The sequence below is a fragment of the Periophthalmus magnuspinnatus genome, chromosome 8 (assembly GCF_009829125.3).
Source record: "Periophthalmus magnuspinnatus isolate fPerMag1 chromosome 8, fPerMag1.2.pri, whole genome shotgun sequence".
NCBI classification, from domain to species: Eukaryota; Metazoa; Chordata; class Actinopteri; order Gobiiformes; family Gobiidae; genus Periophthalmus; species Periophthalmus magnuspinnatus.
The window spans coordinates 15,931,241-15,959,023 of record NC_047133.1 but is presented as its reverse complement, the minus strand read 5'-3'; the positions used below and the strand labels follow the sequence as shown (position 1 = coordinate 15,959,023).

General features: G+C 44.2%; 1 protein-coding gene across 1 annotated transcript in view; it reads left to right on the top strand.

Annotated features, from left to right (window-relative positions):
* The first annotated feature begins 428 nt into the window (after positions 1-428).
* Positions 429-27,783, top strand: part of vat1 (vesicle amine transport 1) — a 59,304-nt gene continuing 31,949 nt past the window's right edge. Inside the window, exons 1-2 of the mRNA XM_033971458.2 lie at positions 429-1,053; positions 15,258-15,465. Coding sequence (XP_033827349.1) covers positions 628-1,053; positions 15,258-15,465 — 634 coding nt within the window. The 5' untranslated portion in view covers positions 429-627. The remainder of the gene's footprint in view (positions 1,054-15,257; positions 15,466-27,783) is intronic.

Sequence of the window (27,783 nt, the reverse complement as noted above, 5' to 3'; positions counted from 1 at the left end):
AACCATGACCAGAACATAGCTGTTATTTTCCCTTATTGTTATATATGGCCACTGCTGCATGATGGGGAACAGAACGTTTTGCACCTTTGTAAGAAGTAAGCAATTTATTACATTTATACATTGTCCACAGTTCACTGCAAACTTGCTTTAAAATGCTTTCACTCTCATTTTTCTTTTTCTTGGCTCCTTTTGAAACTCCCCTCAGTCAGTTTGCTCTGGATCCAGGACCAAACTTAACCCAGAGCAAAACCCGGACTTTAATTAAACCCAAACTCAACAAAATTCGCTTTTTCATTTGATGCTTAAATAAATGAGTCTGCTGATGTTTTTGCAAATCACTGCAGAATCGATACTGGCTGAGGTCTGACCCTCCCTCTACAAAAACGCGCCATTCCGTGGATTTAAGGGCGCTCCTGTCCGGGTTTTGCGTCCAGTCCGTGTCTCGTCCCACTCAGCCTCGCGCACAGTTGACAGTGATCAGCCTCAGTGATCAGCCCACTCTGTCAGGCTCAGAGAAACACGCTCCCGCTCACAGTCCGCCTCACCGTCCACAGCAGCGCACTTTCAACTTTAAACCAGGAGAATCTCGTTTGTTTTTGAGTCTTTTGTCTCGACTCTCGCTGCACCATGTCCGGAGAAGACGCACCTGCCCAACAGCAGAACGCCGCGGACCAGAAACAGGAGACCAAACCCGCGGAGGAGCCAAAGTCCGAGTCTGAAGCCAAAACTGATGCCAAAACTGAAGCGGCCGAAGCAGCACCGACTCCTGCAGCCGCCCCCGACAAGGCCCCGGAGGAGGAGGCGTTCACCTACCGCGCGCTCGTGCTCACGGGGTACGGCGGCTATGATAAAGTCAAGCTGCAGGTGAAGAAGGGGAAACCCGCGCTCAAAGCTGGAGAGATCCAGGTGCGCGTCAAGACGTGCGGACTCAACTTTGCGGATCTCATGGCCAGACAGGGGCTGTACGACCGGATGCCCTCCCCGCCCGTCACCCCCGGGATGGAGTGCGCGGGGGTCGTGGAGGCGGTGGGAGAGGAGGTGACCGACAGAAAAGTAAGAACACAACCCCCTGTACACGAACACCTTGTACACCAAGCACTGAGCCCGTCTGTGAGGGAGGTGATGGAGGTGATGGAGGAGATGGTTCAGAGATGCTACAGTTGTTCATGTGGACATGGGCGTGTCACGCGCTCAGACAGAGCTCAGCGCTGTAAAAACAGGTTCATGGTTTGAAATGTGTTAATTATCTTTAATAATTCAGGCACAGAGATAGTCACAGGGGGTGAGATGATAAATGGTTTGTCTTGAGGTTTATCCCCGTGTCACAGAGGGACACTTGGACACTTGTTGTCGCACAGGGACACTTGGACACTTGTTGTCTCAGTGGAGCCTCATGGCACAGACCGTGGTGTGTTTAAGGACCATGTGGTTTGTCTGAAATGTATCCATCGTGCTGAAGGGTGTTCTTGGTTTGTTTAGTTGATCACAAAGGGAAACAGGCGTCGCCCTCTGCTCTGTTTTTACTGTGGCGCTTTTACGCACAGCGCGGAACAACTTGGATTAGTTCAGATGAAGAAGTTGCCAACGTAAAGTGTCTTTTCTGTTTGTGCGTAACGGAACAGCGTGTTGTAAGTTTGGATCTATAGAAGAAACGCATAAATATGTGGGATCCACCCTGAGCGTCTCAGAGCGCTGTTTGATGTGCGCTGCGTCAAGGCGCAGGGAGCGGTGCGCGAGGAGACCGGAAATCTAACCCCCGACCCTCAGAGTTAAAGCGTCAGGATCCAGTTTGAAACCATCTAAGACCGCGTTAGTCCGGATTAAACGGTGCTCTAAACGGCACTCACGGATGTCTCTTATGTAACTGTCTCCATGGAGACGCTGTGGATGAAACGCGCACAGATCAATGACTCCCGCCTTTGGGAAATGGCTCTGATCGAGTTTATTTTGAAGGTCCGCGCTCGGCGGCTCTGTGTCGGTGCGTGACGCTTCACTCCGGTGACAAAGCGGAGTTACCGTCGCCTTTTGTTACCGGGAGACAGCGCTGCTCGTGCGCAGGCGGAGGGCGAGGCGCGCGCTCTGACCGCGCTGAGGCGCGTCTTTGTGTCGGGTTTGGTCATGTTCATAAAATGTTGAAACAAAAGCCACAAGCTCTTTGGACAAAGTGAAACCAGTACAGACCATTAAACACCACACTGTTGGTTGACCAATGCTGTGGTCACTGCTGTGGTCACTCTGCTGTTTGTCCATCTCCTCCATGATGAGTCACGCACGAGGCGCTGTCTGATGGCGGCATCTCCATGACAACGCCTCTAATGGCACTAATGCTGCACATGACTCACGCTCGATCACTATGGTCACACTTTAATCTGTCTCTGGTCACCTCTGATCACGTGATCCGTCTGTGAGAGTGGCTCGTGCTGGGAGTGGCTCTCCTCTTTCCTTAGGTGATCAGATCTGATGAGTGATCAATACTCAGGGGTCGGTCAGCAGCAGACCCAGGGTCCTGCTCTTTGCTTTGGTGCTCGTTTCTATAAAGTGTCACTCTGCCAGTCCAGACTGTGTGGAGAGGTGAGGTCAGGCAGCACTCCGCTGTCACCAGCCGCTCTCCCACGTCGCCTCCAGACGAGCCATAAAACCCAGGGCCAATCTCCCTAATGGAGGCCGGTCGGAGATGTTTAATGGAGGCAGGTCTCAGATGTTTTGGCAGCAGTCTCAGAGCCGATGTGCTGACCTGATGGCAGAGGCTTTTCTCTCTATGCTGCCCGGCGCACATTCACATCAATAAGTCATGGGCGTGTCTAATGCCCGATACTCCGCTGCAGACGATGAGTGCCTCTTAATTAGAGAAAGTATAAGTATAAGAACATAAACAGCAGGAGCTCAGATCTGACTCATATTAATTTCATCAAACTGACGTCTCAATGAAGCTCCACTAATGGACTGGAGCGTGTGTGGACTCCTACAGAGAACAAAGAGTCTACGGTCAAAGGAAACTCTCAGCCAAAAGACGTCCATCATGTGTGGTCAGGCGCGTTATATGGAGAGAGTGACCAGTGTGTATGAGGAGTGTGGGGACGGGGTATTTATGCTGAAACAATAGTAATGTTGCATTTGATTAGTAAATGAGACAAAGTGAGACATTTGCTTTAGTCTGACACTTCCACTGGAGCCTGTGCCTTGGGGACAACCAGACTCCAGCGAAAAACAAGTGATTTTTGAGTTTAGGAGCAATCTGCAAGTCCTGTCCAAGGAACGAAACTCAAGCCGCTGCTGTTTGACCCAGTCCACTTGTTCTGCAGCTCTGACATAAGCACAGGGCCGTTTGTTATTGCATTTTCATTATGGGCAACTGCCAAAAACAGTGTTAGCTCTTCGCTCTTTGTAAATGAAACGGCTCATTATGTTGTTATGAAATACTGGAGTAAGCCCATGCTAACAGGTGATGTAATGGTTAGCGTCTGCTTAGTACTTCTTAAGCGTTTTAAGGTTTTACAATGACGACTTGTAAAAACTTGAAACTTTTTCTGTGAGGATTAGCATATATAAAGTCCCAAAATGCACTCTGCCTGCGTCTCGCCACTTTTCATCTGTCAAATCGAATTCTGGTCGTTTATTTATTACTTAAAACTCTGGCATCGTTTGTAGTTACATAATGAAACGGTTTTATTCAGGTCCAAGTCAAAATGTGGGGAGTCCATCATTTAAAAAGTTCCACTACTGTCTCCTGACCTCAAGTGACCTCTAGTGACCCCAGTGAACTCGGAGAGGAGGGGGCAGAGGGAGAGAAGAGAGGAGAGGGAAGAGAGGAGAGGGAGAGGAAAAGGAGGGAGGAGAGAAGGAGGACAGAGAGGGGAGGGGATGGAGGGGGGAGAAGGTGGAGAGAGAGAGGGAGAGGGAAAGGGAAGAGAGGGGGGGAGAGGGTAAGGAGGGAGAGGAGAGGAGAGGAGAGGAAAGGATGGAGGGAGGAGCAGGAGAGAGGGAGAGGGTGGATGGAGGGGGCAGAGGGAGAGAAGAGAGAAGGGGAAGGAGAGGGAGAGAAGAGAGGAGGGAATGGACGGGGTAGATGAGGAGGGAGCAGAGAGAGAAGGAGGGGGGAAGAAGAGAGGAGAGCGAGAAAAGGAAGATGCCAGGAGAGGAGCGAGGGGGAGGACAGGGAGAGAGTGAGTTAAAGTATGGAAGGTTAGAAGGAGGGATGGGTAGATAGATAAACAGATAGAGACAAGAAGGGGAGGATGGTGTGGGAGGAGAGATGGAGAGATCACAAATTGGGATGCTTGATCGTGCTTTTTCAGTTCCGATACTGATGTTGATACTTTGGGTTTAAGTATCGGCCGAGCCTCGATACCAGAGCAGAGAGTGAAAATATAATTAATTTTTTTTAAAACACAAACTGCATAAAAATGATCCAATGTGTTTTTTCATTCTCTTTTCTGGAGTCTCCCTCGCTCTCTTGTTTTTTTCTGGAGCCTGCAGTTTGAGTCCTTTCGTTCTCTTTTCCCCCACTTCTTATCTTTTCTAGAGTTTCCAGTTTGTATTCTTTCATTCTCTCTTTTTCTCTCTTCTCTCTCTCCTTGTCTTTTCTAGAGTCTACAGTTTACGTTCTTTCGTTCTCTTTTTCTCTCTTCTCTCTCTTGTCTTTTCTAGAGTTAACAGTTTGCATTCTTTCTTTCTCTCTCGTTTACCTCCCCGCGGCCCACATGGTCAGTCTGGTGTTTTGTTCTCTCTCTCTCTGTTCTAGAGTCTTTCTCTCTTCTCTCTCTCCTCTGTCTTCTTGTCTTTTCTGGAGTTTGCGTTCTGGATCAGCGTGACACAGATGTTTTGGTTTACCTCCCCTCGGCCCACATGGTCGGCCCACATGGTCAGTCTGGTATTTCCATTCTGCTGCTTCCTCTCTCTGTTCGCTCGTCATAAACTCAGAGCTCATTTATCAGGCAGTATTTTAAAATGGCTCGTTACAAGTTCCAAAATCTCCATTAAAATTCAAATGATGTCATTAAAGCAGATGTTTTACAAAAAGAGCTTTAATCTGCTCTAAACTACAAGCCCTGTTCTAGTACAAGTTTGTTTACTCAAACTTGTATATTGATCATAGATGTTTGAGTAAACCTTTTGCATTTTATTCCTGTTTCCACCTGCCCCTGTCCCCACCCTTGACCCTGTACTTCTGTATTCAAAGATTCAAACTCTGTTCAAACTCAAAGGTGTCACAGAGGGCAAAATAAATCTGTAACGGCTTTTCCCTTAATACTAAAACTTCACTTGATTCTAGCTTTGTCCATAAAATAAAAATATAGATCATAAAAGTCCTGTATTGTGTCATAACTGTGCCAACTGGGAATAAAATATATTCCAGGCCCGTCGGCAGAAATATGGGGGCCGGGGGACAAGAAGCCTCACATGGGCCCCCCTCTTGTATAAACAAATAGGATGAAGGTTCAATTCTGGGCCCTTAAAACCCCAGGCCCCGAGACAACAGACCCCTCTGTCCCCCCCGTCGACTCCCCTGGTTTATTCCATTGTTTGAATAAACGTGATTTAAATATATCATTTTGTTGACATAAGAGTTTGTTTATAACTGTATCATGAAGGCCACGCCCACTTCATCATCTCCAAAACTAGAACGAGGCTCATCAGATCGGAAGGAAGGAAGGATATGTGTTTATTAACAAAAAACAAAACACTCACTTAGAAGTTCTCTTGTGTTTGCACAGGTATAAATCATGCTAATGCTAATCCTGAAGCTAGTTCCTGCTGACCAGGGGACAAAATGGGTTATAATCCAGTTTAATATACATGTATAAAATGTCTTCCCGTTGCCGTGTTATTTTGTGATTTAAGTGATGTTTTGTTGCTGAAGGCCTCATTCTTGTTTTGGAGATGAGGAAGTGGGCGTGGCCTTCATGATACAGTTACACCTTCTTGTTGAAATTAGAGTTTGATTAAACATGACTTGAATATAAACAATAGAATAGACCAAGGGAGGCGATAGGGGGCGACAAAGGGGTCTTTCATCCAGGGGCCCAGGGTTTTAGGGGGACAGAATTGAACCTTCACCCTTTTCATTCATATAAGAGGGGGGCCCATGTGAGGCTTCTTGCCCCCAGGCCCTCAAACATCTGTCAACGGGCCTGGAATATATTTTATTCCCAGTTCGTACTGTTATGACACAATACAGGACTTTTATGATCTATATTTTTATTTTATGGACAAAGCTACAAAATATTACACTGGGGCCTGTTGTATCGTTAAAAATTCACTTGATTCCAGTACAAAGGAAAAAGAATCTTTTCTTGCATAACTGTGTATATATTTGCAGTGGTAGAAGAAGTACATGATTTTCTTAAGTAATAGTACAGATACTGGGGCAAAAGATACTCAAAAGTAAAAGTATCACATGAAAAATTGACTTAAGTTAAAGTATTAAAGTACCTGGTTAAAAATGTACTTAAAGAAACAACTGAATCGATCATTTTTTTGTTTTTATTTGTATATTTTTGTTTTGTTCAAATTCTGAACATGTTAAAAATAAACCCTCAGCCTTTTCATCAGGTCTCACACAATAATAAAAATACTTTTACTTTTCAGTCCAGTTCACTACATTTGAGAGCGGTATCTGTACTTTCTACTCCACTACATACTACAAGTAAAAAGTTTCCACTGTAAAGTACAAATACGTAAAATGCATGCTTAAATACAGTATTTTACTTTGTTTGCGTTCCTCCTCTGTGTACTTGTCTAAAAGTGGAGACTGGTTTATGGTTTTACTGTGCAGCTTTTCATTCTTTTGTGGTTCAAGTTTGTCTTTACCCATTTTACTTCACACTTACAAGAAACCAACATCACAAATATTATCCTTGTACTTTTGCTGAGTTCACCCAAATCCCGAAAACCACGAGGCGGCTGACTCGTGCGGCTCTTACTCCACAAATGAATCAGAGCCGTTGTGATGAGTCGATTCACTGAACTCTTACTCAGCACTGTGACATTGTGCTGCGTTCAGGGGCTTTAGGACAGATCAGGAAATGTGAGCGTCTCTCTCACACTGTAAAGATGTTGAAACTCTGTCACAAGGACGACCGTCTGGCCTTGATTTGTCCCTCCTCAGCTTCTGTAACCCTGACGCTAACTCACATGATAAATATACGGGCGCTTAGCAACACTGGAGAAAGAAGGCGCCTGATTTGTCTGTTATTAATGTTAATATCTTGATTGATGACACAATAGTGAAATAAAAACCCCAGGATCATGTAGAGCGGGTTAATACGAACATTTAAGACCAAAATGACGAGTCTGACAGCAGCAGTTACAGAGAGAGGGCACAGTTTTTCAATGGAAAGTGAATTGGAGCCAGAGTCGATGGAGCAGGAAGCGCGCCTATGATCACTTCCTGTTTGGCATGCGGCGGCTAGCAGGTTAGCTATGTCCATTTATATATCCATCTATGGTCTGGCCTTGGTTTGTCCCTCCTCAGCCTCTGTAGCCCTGATGCTAACTCACATGATAATCACAAACATAAAACCTTATGCACAAACAGCTGCATCTGAATGAGTCATTTTAGTGAGTGCTCAGCTAAATGCTGAACAGGTCGTATCTGGTTTAACCAAAGCAGAATCAGAATTTAAAACAAAGCATTTCAAACCAAATAAAGACAACAACTTCACACTATCACAGTTAAGTTTTCCTTGATGGTTGGTTTTCCTGATCCAAACACGCTTAAATAAGTGATGAGCTCAACCGAAACCAAATATATCTGTTTTGAAAAATTTCCATATGTTTTTTTATTTTCTTCTACAGATATTGGCAAAAGATAAAATCCTTTTTACATTATTGTCAAGATGGGATGGAGTCATGTTTGACAGCTGTAAAATACATTTAGCTTTTGAAAATATCACTATACTAAAAGTAAATTAAAAACCTCTGACTTTTTAAAAATGGAACTTCTGTTTTTGCAAATGAGCTCTTCAAGTTGTGTTTATTTTTTCAGATCAGACCATAGACTGTATATATAAATGGACATAGCTAACCTGCTAGCCGCCACATTCCAAATAGGAAGTGATCATAGGTGAACGTCCGGCTCCATGCGCTGTTGCTCATGCATGTAGATTCACTGAAATTCAACAGCAGTGGCCAAAATGCATTGTGGGAGCGACTTATTTCCTCTATTCTCCGATTTCTGTTTAAATGTTTCCTCATCACAAACAAACACATGTTTAACACACAAACTTTGCATATTTAGGCTCAGTTCTTCTCTCAAACTGAAAACACACTGTTCCACCCTGTGATGTCATCATGTGGTAATACAGGAAGTGCTCCACTGTGTTTGTAAACTCCATACACCTTCACTAGAAACATTTGGATCATTTCAGTTCTGGAGTAGCCAATCTCTACTGAAGTAAAGGTAAAAGGAGCTGTTAACTTGAAAACTACCACTTCATGACATCACAAGGTGGAACAGAGCATTCTGAGCTTTGGAGATGTAGACAGATTAATAATAAAGTGTTACTCAAACATGTGTGAATGAAACAAAACACAACTCCAGGTCTGTTTTTCAGGAGGGAACATCATTAGAACATGAATTAAAGATACAAGAGTCCATTTTGTGTATTGTAGGGCCTTTTAAGCCACTCTATCCCCAGTATCGTATGGCGTTGGTAATCGCTAAAGAACTTGGACTTAATGGATGAGAATGAGTCACTTGAGAAGCATTAGAGCGAGGACACGGCTCGTCTTTGGCTCAGGCGTTAGGATCTACAGGGACTTTGACGGGAGCAGAAACATGTCAGATTAAAAGATGGGCCTTTTGTTTCATGTCTCAGATGAAGGAGAGGGCATCTGGCACACTTCACACTCCACTAACAAAACAAGGAAGCGACGACGACGACGACATGGAGGACAAAACACAGAGTGAACAAGGAGGCATCAGACCATCTCCACATGATAAACATCAATACAAGTGTCTGTAGTTAAAGATGGATGGCCTGCGGTCTGCCTGTCTCCATGGAAATGTTACTGCTTTGCCTTGAATGTTCCACTGTATGACTTTAAACATGTCTATCTTGCATGTTGTTCTTATTTTTAGAGCAACATGCAAGGTAGACATGTTTAAACTCATACTAGTCATTTTAATGCAATTCTTTATTCAGTAAGAGTATCTTTATTGCATTACTGTAAACTCTCTGCAAACCTGACTTGTAACTCGGCCTGCTGGTGTAAATGGCTTATATTCATGGCAACAATAATATCTCCGTGGCAATAAGCAGGTGACAGACGCTTTCCAAACAGGAAGTGATCATGGGCGCACTTCCGGCTCCATCGACTCTGGCTCCAATTCACTTTCTCTACATGATCCCAAGGTTTTTATTTCACTAGTGTGTCTGTAAATTAAGATATGAACAACAAATCAGACACCTTCTTTCCCCAAGGTCGCTCTTGCTAGTGTTAGCGTGTTAGCGACAGGTTTAACTGACAGTGTTGCTAAGCGGAAGCCTTCAACAGCATGGTTCCCGATTGGCTCTTTCATTGCTATGATACTCGTGGTCAGAATTCCAAATATGGAATTCTGCTCCAAATCGGCCCCTATACCTGCTCTAGCCTCGATGAGCTTAATTTGGAGCCGACGCCGTGGATGACGTCACACTCACTTAATCCACTTCTTTACACAGTCTGTGATAAAGCCACAGTAAATATGTGACAGTTTCCTTTTCCTTTTTTCTTTGTAAAGTTCAGAGCACTGGGGCATCTGTCTTTGTCATGGTTTCTGCTGTTTTTCATCATTTTCACTTTCACTTTGCTCATATGTGGATGCAGAGGGCCATCAACAACTTCCTTTGAAAATGGCAAACTACAGCCTGTCAAAGGGGAGTGTTCTTCAGAGTTTTACACTTGCTCTGGTGCTGCCGCCTCTTATAAAAAAAACAGACTAGACGCCTCTGACACGGCAAAGCTCACACTAATGTCAAAGCTTCCTTTTCATTTCAAAAATCTTAATAAAAAACTGTGTACTGTCAGATGAAAGATTTCCTAATGGGCGTGGCATCCGTGAACGTTCCCTCTGGTTTTAAATCCAGACGCAGCACTGACACGGCAGAGGGGTTTGAAGACCTCCTCCTCACTGATTGTGGACAGTGTCATTGACAGGGGTGTAGCAGCAAATTCTGGGCCCTGGGTACAAATCATCTTGGGGGGCCCACACTACATCTAACGTCTAATGACAAATGCTCATTACAGACTGTGTAATGGGCCCCCCTCTGCACTGGGCCCTGGGTAAACAGTACCCTTTACCCCCCCAGTCTGACGCCCCTGCATATTAGTCCTTTTAGGAAGGCAGACGTTCTAAATATGTTTGGGGAAAAGCAGACAGGAAGTGAAAGAGAAAGAGGGGAAGAAGATTTAATGTTAACCTCCAGTTCCTTTTGTCCCAACGGCAGCACTGTGTCGGGATATGAGGGTATGCACTGGAACGGCAGAAGTCCTACCTCACTGCTGGACAGTTCTGTATTTGCATTGGGTCTTTTGAGTCTCTGCTGCCCCTCTCACGTGTGAAGTGTCCCAGTGTCTAAACTCTGATAAAACTAGATTTCTGTCATTAATAATGATCAGATTGGACTAACACAAGTCTTTATGGACTAATAATAATTTCACACATTTATGTCAACCTGGGTCGCGCACAAACGGACTGTATTTTTCAGCGTTTTGTCTGAGATGTGTTTATTTAAGAGTGTTTTATTCATAACCAGGATCAACAGTGTGATAAATCAACACGTCCATCTGCTCCATTCAGTCGTATTGTGTCCAGTTAAAGACCTGTCGCTGTCCACTGTTATTTTTACAACTTGCAGTGCATTGTGGTCTATATTGACAAGTCTAGTGACCAGCACTGGACACTACTTCGCAAGGTGCACATTTTGAGTGCTTTTTCACCAACTGGACATTTGGACACCACTAAAAATGGAGTGACCCACAGACTGTTTATATAAATGGACATAGCTAACGTGCTAGCCGCCGCGTTCCAAACAGGAAGTGATCGTGGGTGCTCTTCCGGCTCCATTGACTCTGACTCCAATTCACTTTCTGTGTAAAAACTGTGGCCCCTCTCTTTGTAACTGCTGCTGTCAGACTCATTTTCTAGTAAAATTCTTAAGGTTTACAGACTATTTCAGACTGTGTGGAGCTGAGCTGTCTGATGGTTTGAAAAGACGAGATGTAAGCCCCGCCTTTAAACACTCAGCAGAGAAAGTCGGCCTGTACTGCATTGTCTGTCAAGATGGAGTGACTTGAGGAAGGCAGACGTTCCAAATATGTTCGAGGAAAAGCAGACAGGAAGTGAAAGAGAAAGAGGGGAAGAAGAAGTGTGGAGAGGGGTCGCTGTTTGGGTAGTGACCTTTTGTTGAGAGGGTTCGGACAAGGCCGAGGAACAAAACAGGAACTAGATTATAATAATACTTTCGACTCTGATTCCTGTGTCCCTCGAATGGACGCTTCTGATTGGACGAGGCTGAACCAAAGGGAAGTGGACATCTGGACAGTGACAGTGGTGGATCACATTGGACTGAATCGAGAGGAAACGGGTCGGGACAAAAATGGTGGAAATTTGGTTCAAATGATTTTCCGTGATGTTGGTTTGAAAACATGGCTCCCGTCTAATGTGTGACATTTGGAGATGCAGCGACTCGTCTATACGTCTGTGAGGAATATTGACAAAAACTCAATTTCGATAGATTTTTTGGCGGGTTGTGTAACACGGGAGGGGCGTTGGTGTTAGTAGTCATGTGCAGTAGAGAAGTTGCAAGTTTGATTCTATGAAAATTCACAAAGAGGCAGAACTGGTCCACAACAGCTTAATTACATTTCCCTGGATCCAGAACAAGCTGAAATACTTTATGAAAATGTGAGTCTGGTCACCGGTGAACCTCCCCGTTAGAAATTTGGCATGATTGACAGGTGGATTAGCCAATTAGGGACAGGCATGGTCCGTTTATAACAGAAAAAAAATCTCACAGGGCTGAAAAACATGGCGAATTTCTGCGGAATCAGTGAGCGAAGCCTAAACTCTGTGAATCTGAGAGTGATTTTCTTTGTAAATCACAGGTGACCAATGAGCTCCTTCTTTTCACATGAGTCACTGGAATAAACAGATCCGACTGACCAGGGCTTGAGACGCAATGGACAAGGGACCAGACTGATATTAATCTGTATAAAACACAGAGAGAGATCAGTCTGGATTTAACAGGCAACAATTACATCGGACGATTGTTCCACCTCCGCCCTGGTGCAAACGGCTGAAGACTCAGGCTGAGACATAAATGAAATGATAATATTAGTTGTAGATATGAGGACGTCTCTATTGTGACACATTGAAAATCACTGAACAGTTTGGCCTTTCTCGTGAGTCGTCATTTCAGTATTGACTCGTCCGTGTTTAGTTACATGAGCCTTAAAGAACAGAACAAGCTCCAGACACTGTCACGATAATCATTATATCGACTTAGCGTTCAGTTTGAGACATGGGACCATCATTTTTGGAGTCAATATTTATCATGAGGACTTTTTATTTGTGCTACTGGGACGTTTTTTGGTTATTTTTCTGTTTTCGGTTGAATTCTGAACTTCTATGACTCGTTATAGCCACAAACTACTTAAGTGTTGCGGAAATGATCTGTAAAATAAAACCAAAACATGCAAGAACACTGTCTTTGTTGGTTTATTACAAGTTTCTGCTGCAGTTGCCCAGAGCGATGGAGAAACGCACTTAAACACTGAGGTCTGAGGTCCGAGCCCTTCCCCAAGTACAGTCCACATTTAGGTCAATCTGGCTGGACATTTGGCCTTCTTATCTCAGAGCGGTCACACCTTTACGTTAGTGTTTGAGCACAGGGAAGGACGATTAAACAAAAGACATGTGAAATAAAACAGCAGACATGTAAATGCAAACACAGAGTTACCTAAAGCCTTCTGTGAGACTAAAGGATTTGACAGAGACTAGTGAGTGTGGTTTTAACACTTCTCACAGTGTATCTTGGACAACGGAAAAACAACACGCAACACTAACATTTCTACCACATGTTGCATCTGCTGTTTATTTATTATAGCTCATGTTTTTTTTGGGTTTTTTTTTAACAATATGGCACATTTAGAATAGTTTTTGATGATAATTCTGCTTTGTTTTGGTCTTAATATTATTGCCATTAGCTGTGTCCATTTATATATATATATATATGTGTACAGTCTATGATCTTACTGTTATTACATAAACATGGAAAAAATCTCCTCATTATTACAGTAATTGTACCATTGAGGGCAAAAATGTAAAGTTTCAGCTTCATAAACTGAACAAAGTGATTAGGGTTTGGGTGGGTAATCAGTATAAACATGACTTTTCACTGTGTTTTTCCATTATTCCGTGTTCTTGGAGTGTCTTATATGTAAAGCGTTCGTGCTAGCTTGTTGTCACAGTTGTTTTGTGCTCTCCTGTAGTGTTCAGTGTTCGTTTGGGCCATAGTAGATGCTTGGTGAATTTGACCGTGTTATCCCTGACCTAATTCCTCAGTATTTTCTTTGAAACCAGTGCTGCTGCCGTGGTAACCGACCTCGCTCAGCTCAATTCAATGCTCTGTTTGTTTTGGGCTGTTCAGTTTGTTTATTTGTTTATTTATTGTGAGGACGTGGCTGCGTGTTTGCATGTCCACACGGTTGTAAGAGAGAAGCACAAACCTCTGATGTGTTCTTCCTGTGTTGCTGCACACGCTCGTCCTGCAGGGCTAAAACTGGACTCGGGCAGATGGGAGCTCACACTATGAAGCCACGAGGGAAACGGGAGCGCCAACGTCTTTAGTCATGAATACTGTCCAGCAAAACATTTCTATTTGCGATTTTTCTATTAAACTGGACTTTGCTTTGTTAAATGAGACGGAAATAATACTGTTTCTGTTTATTACATGTGCTGTACTCGTCTACTCGTTAGAAAGAGTGAGTGTGACATCACCCACGGCGTTCAGCTCCAAATGAAGCTCATCAACGCTAGCAGTTATAGCGGCTAATTTAGAGCCCAGTTACATATTTGGAATTCCGACCAGTATCATAGCAACCAAAGAGCCAATCCAGAGCGAGAACTGGGCAAGATATTGGCTTCATATTGGTTTAGTTGATATCCTGGTTGGACATTTAATCTAATATAATAAGACTATTCACTGGTCATATTTGGCCCAGAAAGTCTACGGATTTTTGAACTTTTATTTAGGCAAAGTTGTTCTGTTGTTACTTTAGAGATAATTAACAGCTGCATAACACATCTGGATAAGTTTTCAGTCTCTGGTATCGGTTGGTATCAGTTGGTATCGAGTATCGGCAGATGCTTAAGTTTGTGGTATCAGATTGAAAAAAATGACTCGGTGCCTCCTTGTGTTGGATGGAATCTGATTCTTGTGTTTGAAGCTTGAAATGTGATTTTCTTGTTTTTTATGACATTATTACATTTTGGTTTCAATATTTAAGATTTTAAAGTTCCCTGACCCCTCTCATGCAGTGACCCCTCTCATGCAGTGACCCCTCTGATATCAAACCGTATGAAGCTGTATCTCGTAGATTAACACCTTCAGGGCGACATGTCCAAAACCTGTTTTCATTTACATCTATTCAAAGCAGAGGACAATCAGGAACTGAGGAAAATTACTTCATTTTACAGATCCATATAAAGATTATTCAAAAAGAAATGCTTGCTTACATGTAATTCAAATACATAAATTTACCTAAACTGGGACGACAGTGGCTGAGTTGGTGGAGTGGTTGTCCTCTGATCCAAATGTTGGTGGTGCAATTCCAGCTCCCACAGATGCTGTCATTGTGTCTTTGGGCAAGACTCGCCCCAGTGTCTGTGTACACTGGTGTATCAATGTGTGTGTGAATGTGTGAGTGGTTCTTGATGTAAGATGCTTTGATCCTTGACCTTGAACTTTTTATCGTAGACTTGGCCTGATAAATCCCTCATTAAACATGGAGGAGGCTGCACCCACATCCAAAAGAAACATTTCTGTTTGCTGGTTTTGAATTACATTTGTGAATGTTTTTAGAGAATATGGCTCCTCTTCACTCCTCTGTGCTGTGGTAGAAGGTGGAGTTGAGGTGATGGTGCTGTATACCAGCCCTGCATAAATGTGTCCATCTCCTTCCAAAATGTTAGCTTTTTATTATTCAACAAACACGCCTGAGTTTCAATTTGTCGTTTCCTCGTCCTCACCCCCGTCTGTCCTGTGCCGCAGGTCGGGGATAAGGTGATGGTGCTGAGTCGGTTTGGGCTGTGGCAGGAGGTGGTGGTGGCTCCAGTGAATCACACCTTCTTGATCCCAGACAACATGAGCTTTGAGGAGGCCGCGGCGTTCCCCGTCAACTACATCACGGCCTACATGATGCTGTTTGACTTCGGACACCTGAGGCCCAACCAGAGCGTGCTCATCCACTCCGCCGCAGGTAAGAACGAGGGACACGACCAGGGGAGGGTGATCTCTGCTTAAATATAAGTAGAACTATTTTCTTGGACTCAGAGATGATGATTTGAATTTTAATCACAAGTCATGACACTGAGGATCTTTCATCTTGAAGAGTTTATGACTAAAATCTGCCTTTTAAGTTTTTACATTTAACTGAAGTGAAATATTGAGCCAGCTAAGTTTAAAAAAATGTCAAAATGTACAAAACTGTCCATCAGAATCCTGAGGTTAACGGTCTGATATTTACCGTCTGCGGTGTCACTTTAATGGCACTTTCGCTGTGGCTTTACAGAGTCTTTATCTAAAACGCCGTCATTCCGAACTGCCCCCATTCTGTCGTCATGGAGACCTGTAATCCAGACGAATTAAAGCGCTCTGACGATGCAAGGGCCAAATCACGCCTTTTTAATTACTTAAGACGCTCTGTGGTGTAAAAGAAACAAAACACATCAGGCTGGGGAAAAAAAACTCCAAACAGTGCCCCCTACTGTTTCTAAGGTGGAAAGAAACATTTGTAAAAGTGGAAAAGGCCTTAGTACGGCGCCCCACAGATGATGGAAAGGAGAAGATAAAAAATATATATTATCTTGAGGGAACATAATCATTTCTATATCTATATTTTCATGAGAGTGCGAGATACTGAACTTTAAAAAAAAACCAACAACAACAAAAACATCTCGTTCCCTCAAGATAATATCATGTGGCAACCTGATATTATCTCATGACCACGCATTAATATTATATTTTGCAAATGTCCTTGGCTGGGCTCCGTACAATTGTGTTTTTGTGTTTTATTGCAACAGCTGTTTTTATCTTTACCTTTATAAATACTAAAGATGTGTGTATATATATATATATATATATATATATATATATATCTTTAGAGACTAGTCTTGCTATTTGAAAAGTGGAGGGTTTGCTTCTGTTGTCTCAATGGAGATGCTGTTGCTTTGCCTTTCATGTTACACAGTATGGCATTAAACATATATATCTTACATTTAACCTTTTAATGAAACTCTGAATGAGCCGATAGTCACACAGTTCACCAGCTCCATGAGAATTCAGAATCTCAGAATGTTCCATTTTTCCTTGTGACAGATGTGACCCGTCTGCGCCTCCTGTTTACGCTCCTCGTCCTTTACACTCCTCGTCTTTTACGCTCCTCGTTCTTTACGCTCCTCGTTCTTTACGCTCCTCGTTCTTTACGCTCCTCGTCCGGGTAGAGGTTCTGAATGTTGGACAGGAGCACATTTATTCCATTGTGCGACTTATAGTTGTGCGTTTTCTCTGTGGACTGCGCTGTTGCACCTGACACCTGCTCTAAAAGGTCAAAGGTCGTGCTGAGTGGGAGTGAGAGAGGGGAGTGAGGACTTTAGGGAGTCAGTGCACCTGTTTTAGGGAGAGGAACCTGGACGTGCTGCACATGAGTCTGAGCCAGAAGTAATTGTTTCCATTTTAGTTTTAGACAAAGATCTCGTCCTCGGGGAACAATATGGAAGAAGAGGAGGAAATCATGGAATACAGAACATGGCTGAGGAATTCCAGTCGGGAACATGCTAATATTGAGGTTAATGTAGCTAATGGTGGTGTATGAAATAGAGATGCACAATATGATACTGGTTTTGGATATCGGCTCTGTCGATATAGGTCCAGTCTATCTCATTTTGGTCGATAAACTGGTACAATAAGACGATTTAAACACAAACAGCTTAAGGTAAAACATGACCAAATGTGTTTTTACAAGCACATGGTCAAGGAAATAAATGATATTTTCAGTCTCTGGTTTTAAGTATCTGTTGTTCCTTGATATCAATCCAGACCAAAGTATCGGCATTGGTATTGAGACAGAAAAACTTGGATTGGTCTAGTCATGGTTTTGTCTCATTCAAGTCCCGATCTCGTCCTGGTTTAGTCCCGGTTTCTTCCTGTGTATTCCTGGTTTAGTCCTGGTTTAGTCCTGGTTTAGTCCTGGTTTAGTCCTGGTTTAGTCCTGGGTTAGTCCTGGGTTAGTCCTGGGTTAGTCCTGGGTTAGTCCTGGGTTAGTCCTGGGTTAGTCCTGGTTTAGTCCTGGGTTAGTCCTTGGTTTAGTCTTTGGTTTCATGCTCATTAAGTAGTCATTGGTTAGTCTGTTGTGTGTGTGATCCTTTTTCAATTTGATTTGGTCCTGGTTTAGACTTAGTTTAATCCTCGCTCCAGTCTTGCTCCAGTATTGGACTAAAGACTGGCCTCAGATTAGTCCTAGTCCGGTCCGGTCTCGGCCTAGTTCAGATAAAATCCTTCTTGAGTCTTCTTTTGAGCTTGGTTGTCCAGTTTTAGTAGATCGAGTACTTCATAAATATTCCTTCTTACTTAAACCTCATTAAAACCTGGTTTAGTTCTGCTTTAACCCTGAGCTTGTCCATATTACATGACCTGGAGCTGTGAACATCTGTCACTGTCTGGAAGCCTGGGCTCAGTGGATCCCCCGGTGTTTGACAGTGGTATAACGGTCCCACCCATTGACTCCAAATCTGGGATCAAAGTCGTCCGCTGTGACGGATGAGAGGCTGCACTTGTGACTGTGTTTTCAGAATCATTTTAATGGTACAGAAATTAGGGAGGCACCGATCCAATACTTGAATCGGATATCGGCTTCTAAATATCGGTTCAGTCGATACCCTGGATGGACATATACATTGATATGAGACTTTATGGACCAAAGTTGTTCTGTCGTTACTTGAAGAATAAAAATACAGCTCCCTAAACACCTGGATCAGCTTTTTCTTATTTTATTTTTGTTTGAAGTAAATAAACGCTGACCACCAGAGCAGATACTTAACACTGTAGTATCGGCGGAATCGATATTGCACTTAAACAGGTGTATATACTTATCGATATTAAAGCTGTTCATGGAGATGCAAACTGCTCAGTGCAATAAACACAACCAAAATGAACAAAAACATGCTTTTGTTTTGGTCTATGTTTTTGCTAAAAAAGTTGCAAACTGTGGCTTTAAAAACGTGTCCGATATGTCCCATTCTCCTACATGACCCTGAACAAGCAGACGTCTCACACCTTGACCCGTGAGCCTTCACCGCACAATCCCCGAGTTCACTGTGTCCTTCTGGAGATGTTTCTTGGAGATTATTTCTTATTTAATTTCTTTGATTCTGTTGAGTCTTTTATCCTGACGTGACTCTGTCGTTCTTCTGGAGCAGACGCGTCGCACTGGGCTGTGCTCCGCCTTCATTTCATCAATTAAAATTCTCTGAACGTCTCCATGAAACTGATTCTGATCTCAGTCTGTTAAATACTCAGTGTATGCAGTACTTTGTGTACTTCTGTACTTCTTATGACATGTCCATTGTGGGTGTGGCTGTATGTGCTTTATGTGTTTAGAGTAAAATCAGATACTGATGCGATACCCCTATTGGTCCCATACCAGATGGTAGTACTCATATTTGTACTCGTGCTCCAATACCGAGAGCCGATACCACTATAACTATGGTGCGTCTTAATCTGACTCTCACAGTGGCCTCAGAGCGGCTCCGACAGCTCCACCAGAGCCGTATTCTGTTTACATGAAGAATCTCCCACATCTTTAGGGTTATTTCTAGATCCTCCATGTGGCTCCTGCTGTGGCTCACTTCAGGCTCACTTCAGACTCACGGCTCACTTCAGACTCACCTCAGACTCGCGGCTCACTTCAGACTCACAACTCATGACTCACTTCAGACTCACGACTCATTTCAGACTCACTTCAGACTCACGGCTCACTTCCGGCTCACTTCAGACTCACGGCTCACTTCCGGCTCACTTCAGACTCACGACTCATTTCATACTCACTTCAGACTCGCGGCTCACCTCGGACTCACGGCTCATTTCAGATTCACGGCTCACTTCGGACTCACCTCAGACTCACGGCTCACCTTGGACTCGCGGCTCATTTCAGACTCACTTAAGACTCGCGGCTCACTTCGGACTCATGGCTCACTTCAGACTCACTTCAGATTCACGGCTCACTTCAGACTCGCGGCTCATTTCAGACTCACTTCAGATTCACGGCTCACTTCAGATTCACGGCTCACTTCAGACTCATGGCTCACTTCAGACTCACTTCAGATTCACGGCTCACCTCGGACATGCGGCTCAGAACCTGTAGAAATCCTGAGCTCCCAGAACGACAGAACAAACTTGTTTCACTTTTATTCTTTGTCTAGTTTCAAACTGTGTCATTCTCACCACATCCAGCTGACCCCTCCATCCCTCCTGACCTCTGTCTGCTGACCACCCCCCCTCCCCTCTCCTCTCCTCCCTCTCTTCCTCTAACCCCCAACCCCCTCCTCTCTTCCCTTTCTCCACTTTCCCCCTCCCTTTCTGTCTCTCATTCTCTCCCCTTCTCTACACTTCCTCCCCTCTCTCCCCCCTCTCATGTCCCCCCCCCCTCTCTTCTCCCCCTCTTCTCCCCTTTCCCTCTCTCCTCCCTCTCTCCCTGTGCTCAGTCTGGCTTGGCTCCTGTTTTGTCCTCAGCTGACTCTCTCGTGAGCCTGTTCTACTCTCCCTCTCTCATCTCTTTATCTCCTCCCCGTCTCCTCTCTCTCCTCCCTCTCTTCTCCCTCTCTTCCCTCTCTCCCCTCTTCTCCACCCCTCTCTCTCCTCCCTCTCGTGGACCCGTTGTTCCCTCGTTCTAAACAATGGCATGTTGTATTTCCTGTGTGCCCTCCTGCTCTCCCACATCTGCATCCTCCTCCTTTTCTCCTCTCCTCCCTTTCTCCTCTCTCTCCTCTCCTCTCCTCTCCTCTCCCTCTCCTCCTTCTCCTCTCTCTCCTCTCCTCTCCCTCTCCTCCTTATCCTCTCCTCTCTCTCCTGTTCTCTCCCCTCCTCTCTCTCCTCTCCGCTCTCTCCTCTCCCCTCTCTCTCCTCTCTCTGCTCTCCTCTCCTCTCCCTCTCTTCTTCTGCTCTGTTGTACTTCCTGTGTGCCCTCCTGTCCTCACACATCTGCTTCCTCCTCCCTCTCTCCTTTCTCCTCTCTCTCCTCTCCCTCCCCTCATCTCCTCTCCTCCTTCTCCTCGCCTCTCTCTTCTCTCCCCTCTCTGCTCTCTCTCCTCTCTCCTCTCCCCTCCCTCTCTTCTGGTCTGTTGTACTTCCTATGTGCCCTCCTGCTCTCACACATCTGCTTCCTCTTCCCTCTCTCCTCTCCTCTCTTTTTCTCATCCCTCGCTTCACAGATATTTTGAATGTCGTTTCAGGTCAGGTAAATTTTTTATCTTCTGCTTTGGCAAAAAATTTGGCAATAAACTCCTTTTTTATCAGGACAGAGATAAACAAAACCAGTGACTCATTCCATAAGAAGTTGATAAAAACTATTTAAATCTAAACATAAAAGCTGCACAATGTAACTTTTTTTTATTACTGCTTTGGGAAGGGCATCTGGTATAAAAAGGCCAAATTACTGCAGTCACATCACACAAAACGTAACTCAATTTGTTCGCAGTTGCACTTAGACAATATCTCCACAAACGTGTTCTTGCTTTGTCTGGAATTTTCCGCAGTATGGCATTAAACTTGTCTATATCCATGACAACAAGCCACGCCAGCACAATATAATTTTTTTCTGTGCAGAACTAGCTTTTGTTTTTAGACTAATTTCAAGTGAATAAAAGTATTTAAATGTAAACTTCTTGTTTCTGCTATTCCTGAAATGTTCCACCGTAGAACTTTAAACTCAGTCTTACATTTACTGAGTAAATCAGTGCAGTGTATTGGGTGTAGGTGGGCTCACCTCTCCACAGATCTAACCTGTAGCTCAGCCTGCTTGTCTCCATGGAGATAAAAATTCCAGACAGTGGGACAGGAAGTGATGTCTCCATGGAGGTGAGAAGAGAAATGTAGAAAAGTTACATACTGAAGCTTTACTGAAGGTTAAATTCAACAATTCTCCAAAGGAATATACTGAAGTGAAAACAGTTTTCTTTTGGTCCTCCTCTCCTCCTCCATCTCCCAATCTCTCCTCCTCTTCCTCCCCCTCCTCCTCCGTTTCCTCTCTCCTCCGCCTCCTTCCCATCCCTCCTTCTCAGTCTCCTCTCCTCCTTCTTCCTCTCCTCTATCTCCTCCTCTTTTCCTCCTCTTCCTCTTCTCCTCCTCCTCCTCCTCAGTCACTCCTCCTCTTCCTCTTCTCTTCCTCTTCGCCTCCTCCTCAGTCTCTCCTCCTCTTCTCCTCCTCCTCTTCTTCTCCTCCTCTTTCTCTTCTCTTCCTCTTCTTATCCACCTCCTTTCTCTTCTCTTCCTCTTCTCCTCCTCCTCCTCCCCAGTCTCTCCTCCTCCCCAGTCTCTCCTCTTCCTCTTCTCCTCCTCCTCCCCAGTCTCTCCTCTTCCTCTTCTCCTCCTCCTCAGTCTCTCCTCTTCCTCTTCTCCTCCTCCCCAGTCTCTTCTCTTCCTCTTCTCCTCCTCCCCAGTCTCTTCTCTTCCTCTCCTCCTCCTCCTCCTCCTCAGTCTCTCCTCCTCCTCTTCCTCTTCTCCTCCTCCTCCCCAGTCTCTTCTCTTCCTCTTCTCCTCCTCCTCCTCCTCCTCCTCGTGTTCTGTTGTGTTTGGTCAGAGTGGTTCTGGTCAGATCCTGTGAGCGGTCGGTGCCAGCTGCTTTTCCTCTGACCTCTCCATGACCTGACCTTTCCCTGACCTCTTCCTGACCTGACCGCTGGTGTGTGCCCATGACCGCTCCCTCTTACACATTCCTGCACAGATCTGGGCATTGTGGGGACGGGAGAGTCGAGTCTTTGTGGAGCGAGTTCTGTTTGGTTCCAGTGAGTCATGACTGAAACACAAACAGATATAAAGCCAATAAATAAATAATACCACAGAACCAGCTCCACCACATTTAAACAGGTCAGAGATTGAGCAGAGCACTGAAAGAACTCCAGGAACCAGAAGGTTGCCAGTTCAATTCCCATACAAGCACATGGTTGTATTTTGGTCTTGGGTTAGACCATAGACTGTTTATATAAACCGACATAGCTAACCTGCTAGCCGCCGCGTTCCAAACAGGAAGTGATCATGGTTGCACTTCCTGCTCCATCGACTCTGGCTCCAATTCACTTTCTGTGTAAAAACTGTGTCCCCTCTCTCTGTAACTGCTGCTGTCAGACTCGTCATTTTGGTCTTAAATGTCCGTATTAACCCGCTCTACATGATCCTGGGTTTTTTATTTCACTATTGACAACAAGGAAGTGACACCACCAATCCAAGTTACAGGTCCGATCAGCGGAGAGGCGAGCCTGCAGTGTCACGCCTGCAGGTTTAATCAGATGTAGGTCGGTCAGAAAAGCTCATAATGTTTGAACTTTTCTTCATCCAGATCTGTTCAGTCTGACATGAAACATTTACATAACGACTGGATCTGTGGAACAAGAGAAGTGTTTAAGAGAATCAGCGCCGTTCTCCATCTCTGCTCTGGGATCATCGGTCATCAGTATCGGCAGATGCTTAAAGTCACAGCATCGATATCGGTATTTGAACTGAATAAGCTGGATCGGTGCATCCCTGAACATAAATGCCTCGTCCTCTTCTCGTTTTCCTCCTCTTCTCTTCCTCTGTCTCATCTTCCTCCTCTTCTCGTCCTCTCCTCCACTTCTTCCTCTTCCTTCTCTCCTCTTCCTCCTCCTTGTCCTCTCCTCCTCTTCCTCCTCTTCTCTTCCCCGTTTTCTCTTCCTCTGTCTCCTCTTCCTTCTCTCCTCTTCCTCCGTCTCCTCGTTCTCCTCTTCCTCCTCTTCTCTTCCCCCGTTTTCTCTTCCTCTGTCTCCTCTTCCTCCGTCTCCTCGTTCTCCTCTACTCCTCCTCTCCCTCCTCTTCTCTTCCTCCTCCTTCTCTCCTCCTCTTTCTCTTCCTCCTCTCCTCATCCTCTTCCTCTTCTCTTAAAAAGCTAAACTGATATTTCCTTACCTGTTTAATGACACAACCATCTCCTCGTCCTCCTCATTTTTCCTCTGTATAAAGTTTTGCTCTGAGAGACGTTTCAGATCTTGTTGTTCTCTCAGTCACTTCAGTCGTATGAGTTGTTTCCGTGGCGACAGTGTTGTGGCTATAGTAACACTGTGGTAACAGCTCCTGTGCTGTTGTCGGCTCAAGGGCCAGTGTCTGAGTGAAATCAGAGACGTGTGGAGGGATGAGAGCGGCGAGGCATCTGGTTTAATCTCAGGGATAAACGTACCGCTGTTTCTGGAGCTGAAAAAACTAACGCAGTAAAGTTTTAAAAAGCAGATATTTTAACTCACAAGATTGGCATTTTTCTTAGGCTGGAAACACACTGATAAATAAATGGGATAAAATGACAAAAATTTGTTTTTTACGAAAAATATTCTCACTCAGAAATCCTCAAGTCTGAGTTATTTTGTTTTTAAACTCAAAAATTCAATATAAAATTGTTGCAAAATCACATATTTCAAACATTAAACAGAAATGGCGTCTTTAGTTTGGCCTTTGTATTTTGATGTTTGTTTTATTTCTCTAGCACATGTGTGCACCTCAGATGCCCTGTATAGTGTCGCAGGTGTGTGCGTCTCTTGGGCTCTTGTGAACGAGTGCTACTTCCTGGTGTTGAACGTAGAGTCTCCGTTGGCGCTGGAGGTGAGCCCCGCGGTGCTGGCGTCCTGAGCACAGCTGAACACAGTGGTTCAGTCAAATGGAGGAAGATGCTATAAAACAGTCTGGAGGGACTGATCGGGACTAGAACCAGGAAGTATTTTACATGTGCGCCTCTGCACTGGCTCCTGTGGCTCAGAGAATTGACTTTAATAGACCAGCACCAAAGAACAACTCCCACATGTTAGAACCACATGAACCATCTCACACTCTGAGGACTTCAGGGACCCACCTCCTTAGGTAGACCTGGTTTAGTCCAATTCACTTGGACTGTCTGTAACTGCTGCTGTCAGACTCGACATTTTGGTCTTAAATTTTCGTATTAACCTGCTTTACATGATCCTGGGGTTTTTATTTCACTATTGTGTCTGTAAATGAATATATGAACATTAATAACAGAAAATCAGGCGCCTTCTTTCCCCTGAGGTCATTTCAGTTAGCATTAGCAACAGGTTTGATTGACAGCATTGCTAAGCGTCGGCCCCCTACTAAACCAGTGGTGTGGACTGGAAGGAGCGTTACCTTCAACAGCCTTGCTCTGGATTGGCTCTTTGGTTGCTATGATACTCGTGGGCTCTATATTGGCCCCTATAACTGCTCTAGCCTCGATGAGCTTCATTTGGAGCTGAACGCTGTGGGTGACGTCAGACACTTACAGTCTGTGGTTTGAAAATACATTTTACTGCAGTATTCAGTGTTGGGTAACTAAATCTATTTTTAAAGTATTCTTCCATCACTTATTTTTCAGTATTTTTTTATGATTTTGCAGGAACCACAGACCTCGTCTTTAAAATCTCAAAGCAGGTGCAGTTTTCTGTAGCCTCCCCTGATCTCCTCCATCTAAACGCTAATCCAGTCTGACCAATGGAGCAGGGCCGAGAGGCGAGGGGCGAGGGGCGGGGCCTAAACCTCTTTGTGTTCCCGCGGCCTGGCATCGCCCACGGCAACATCAGCTGCACAGAAACCAGGGCAACCAGGGCAACCCCCGACCCCATCTACCAATCCGAGCGCTCCGTTTGCATGTCTTCACTTTAACCGTTGACACATAACCCCGAGAACCACAACCACAGCAGAGAGGCAGGTGCAGCGCAAAGGCTCCTGGGTAACGTAGTGTTAGTCCCTCATCTGCCGTGATGCATTGTGGTATTTAAGGGAAAACGTCGGTTCTTGTAATTAGACTTTCAAATCTTTTCTGGGATCTGAATCTGCTGGATCTGCTGTTCCTTTCATTTAAATTTAAAATACTCATTTATATTTATGTGTTTGACAAACGTTGGCCCCAGAACACTTTTATTCAGGAGCTAATCAGGCGGAGAAACGGCCAAGGCTACAGCCATTTTGATTAAAATGACTCAAACTGAAAATGCATTTACCCCTTGAAATTATGAGTCTATAATTCAAACTTTGTGCTGGAATGAAAATGGCGGACTCAGGGGTCACAGGAGTCAAACGCGTCAGGTATTTTAAAACTTAAATGAAATGAGACGATGAGAAGAACAGGAAGTCAATGGACCAGTTTGTACGCCATTTTAGACCAATACTGTGGTTTACAATGAACAAAATGGTGGATTATGATGATGAAACTCCCCAAAAATGATAAAAAGGGGATTTTTTTTAAGCAAATGGGATTTTATTATTGGTTAATTTTACTTTAAAGGTGAGTTTGTAGCTTTAATCCATGTTCTAATCCTGTTCCCTCCTCCAAAACAGACCGGGAGTTGTGTTTTGTTTCATTCACACATGTTTGAGTTACACTTTATTATCAGTCTGTCTACATCTCCAAAGCTCAAAATGCTCTGTTCCACTTTGTGAGGTCATCAATTGGTAGTTTTCAAGTCAACAGCTCCTTTTGCCTTTAGTTCAGTAGAGATTGGCAACTCCAAGTCTGAAATGATTCTAGTGAAGGTGTGTGGAGTTTAAAAACACAGTGGAGCACTTCCTTTATTACCACATGATGACATCACAAGGTGGAACAGAGTGTTTTCAGTGTGAGAGAAGAACTCAGCCTAAATATGCAGAGTTTGTGTGTTAAACGTGTGAATGAAACAAAACACAACTCCAGGTCTGTTTGTGATGAGGAAACAACATTAGAACAGATCAGAGAATAGAGGAATATGGGCCCTTTAAGGTAATGTGGGCCCTTTAAGCTCTTAACTGACTGGGCCTAAATCTGTTCTTCTTCCTCTAAACTTATAAAAAGAAAACTGTCTTCACTTTCCAAACCACAGTCCTCAGTTACATAACACGTCGTAATGCCTCAGAGTCCTAGAGCCGGTCTCACTCTCACACGGCTGGATCTGAGCTGCAGGAGACAATAAAACGCTCATTTATTTAGACTGGCCCTTTTCTTGTTGTAACAGAACCAGAGTGAAGAGGAGACGCTTTAGCCACCAACGCCACGAGCTCATCCCAGGTCTGGAGCAGCAGAATGTCTGAGCCTCTGAACTTGTATTTGGGGTGATTCATGTTTAAGTAGTCTTTAAGCAGCTATTTTCAAGACGATATTTTGACGATCTACCGTCATTTAACCTCCGCCGGTACACGCCCACTTTGCCACGCCCACTGTGACACGCCCACTGTGACGTATGCACTTCCTTCTTCAGTTGTATTTTCTTAATCGGTGATACTCATAGGATTTGGCTGCTCTAGTGTGATGTGCAGGTGTCCATAGGGGGCGCCGACGCTTTGTTGTGATGACGTTTATGGTGACGTCAGCTCCCATTGGACACCACAGTTTTCTAAGAGACACACAAGCACTATGTATCTGTCTTGTGTGTGTGTGTGGGGTGTGGGTGTGTGTGTGTGTGTTACATTATCATTAACGTTATTCTGCACAGCTGCACTTCCAAACCTTTTAGTCTCGAGTTCCTGCAAACACTGCCTCACTCCACCCTCTATATCTTGTACACGTGTTTTTCATAACTGTAAATGTGTTTTCTATATACAGCCAATCATAGTTCTAGTTATTGATCATGTAGAACAGGGATGTCAAACACATTTTCACCGAGGGCCACATCAGTAAAATGGCAACCCTCAAAGGACCAAATAACATTTTAATTAAATATAACAACTTTTTTTAACTTGTTAATGAACTGTTTCTGTATTTATTACAAATTCAAGTTACAAATATTGCATATGCTTTTCCATAGATGTAAAAAATATGGCTGTGTAACTGCATCTCCCGACATTTTAAGACAGTCAGACCTTTTGATTTACCTTGAGTGGGCGGGGCTTGAGTTTGACACATGTGATGTAGAGGGTTGCAAATCTCTTTTGGTTAAACCTCAGCGTAGTCTCACTGTTGTGCCATTTTGAAACTTGTTTTTTGAGAAAGGACCACGTCACAACACTGGTTTAACAATGAAGATATTGGAGGCCGAGAGACTGAGGACGGTCTGAGGTCCCCCCCCCTCTGTAGATCAGGGGTGGGCAAACTTTTTGACGCACAGGCCACAGTGGGTTCTAAAATTTGACATAGGGGCTGGACCAGGATATATATATGTATTTATTACATTAGAGATTTGGCTATATCTTCGTTAATCAGTTCCACACGGCGAGTCACAGTTCTGCGTGACAAACTGATTTTTTTAAACTTGCCTTGGCTCTCTGGACACAAGACTACCATGCATTCTTTTAAAAACTCTCCTTCAGAGAAAGGCTTGCTAGCTTTTGCTAATTTGAATGC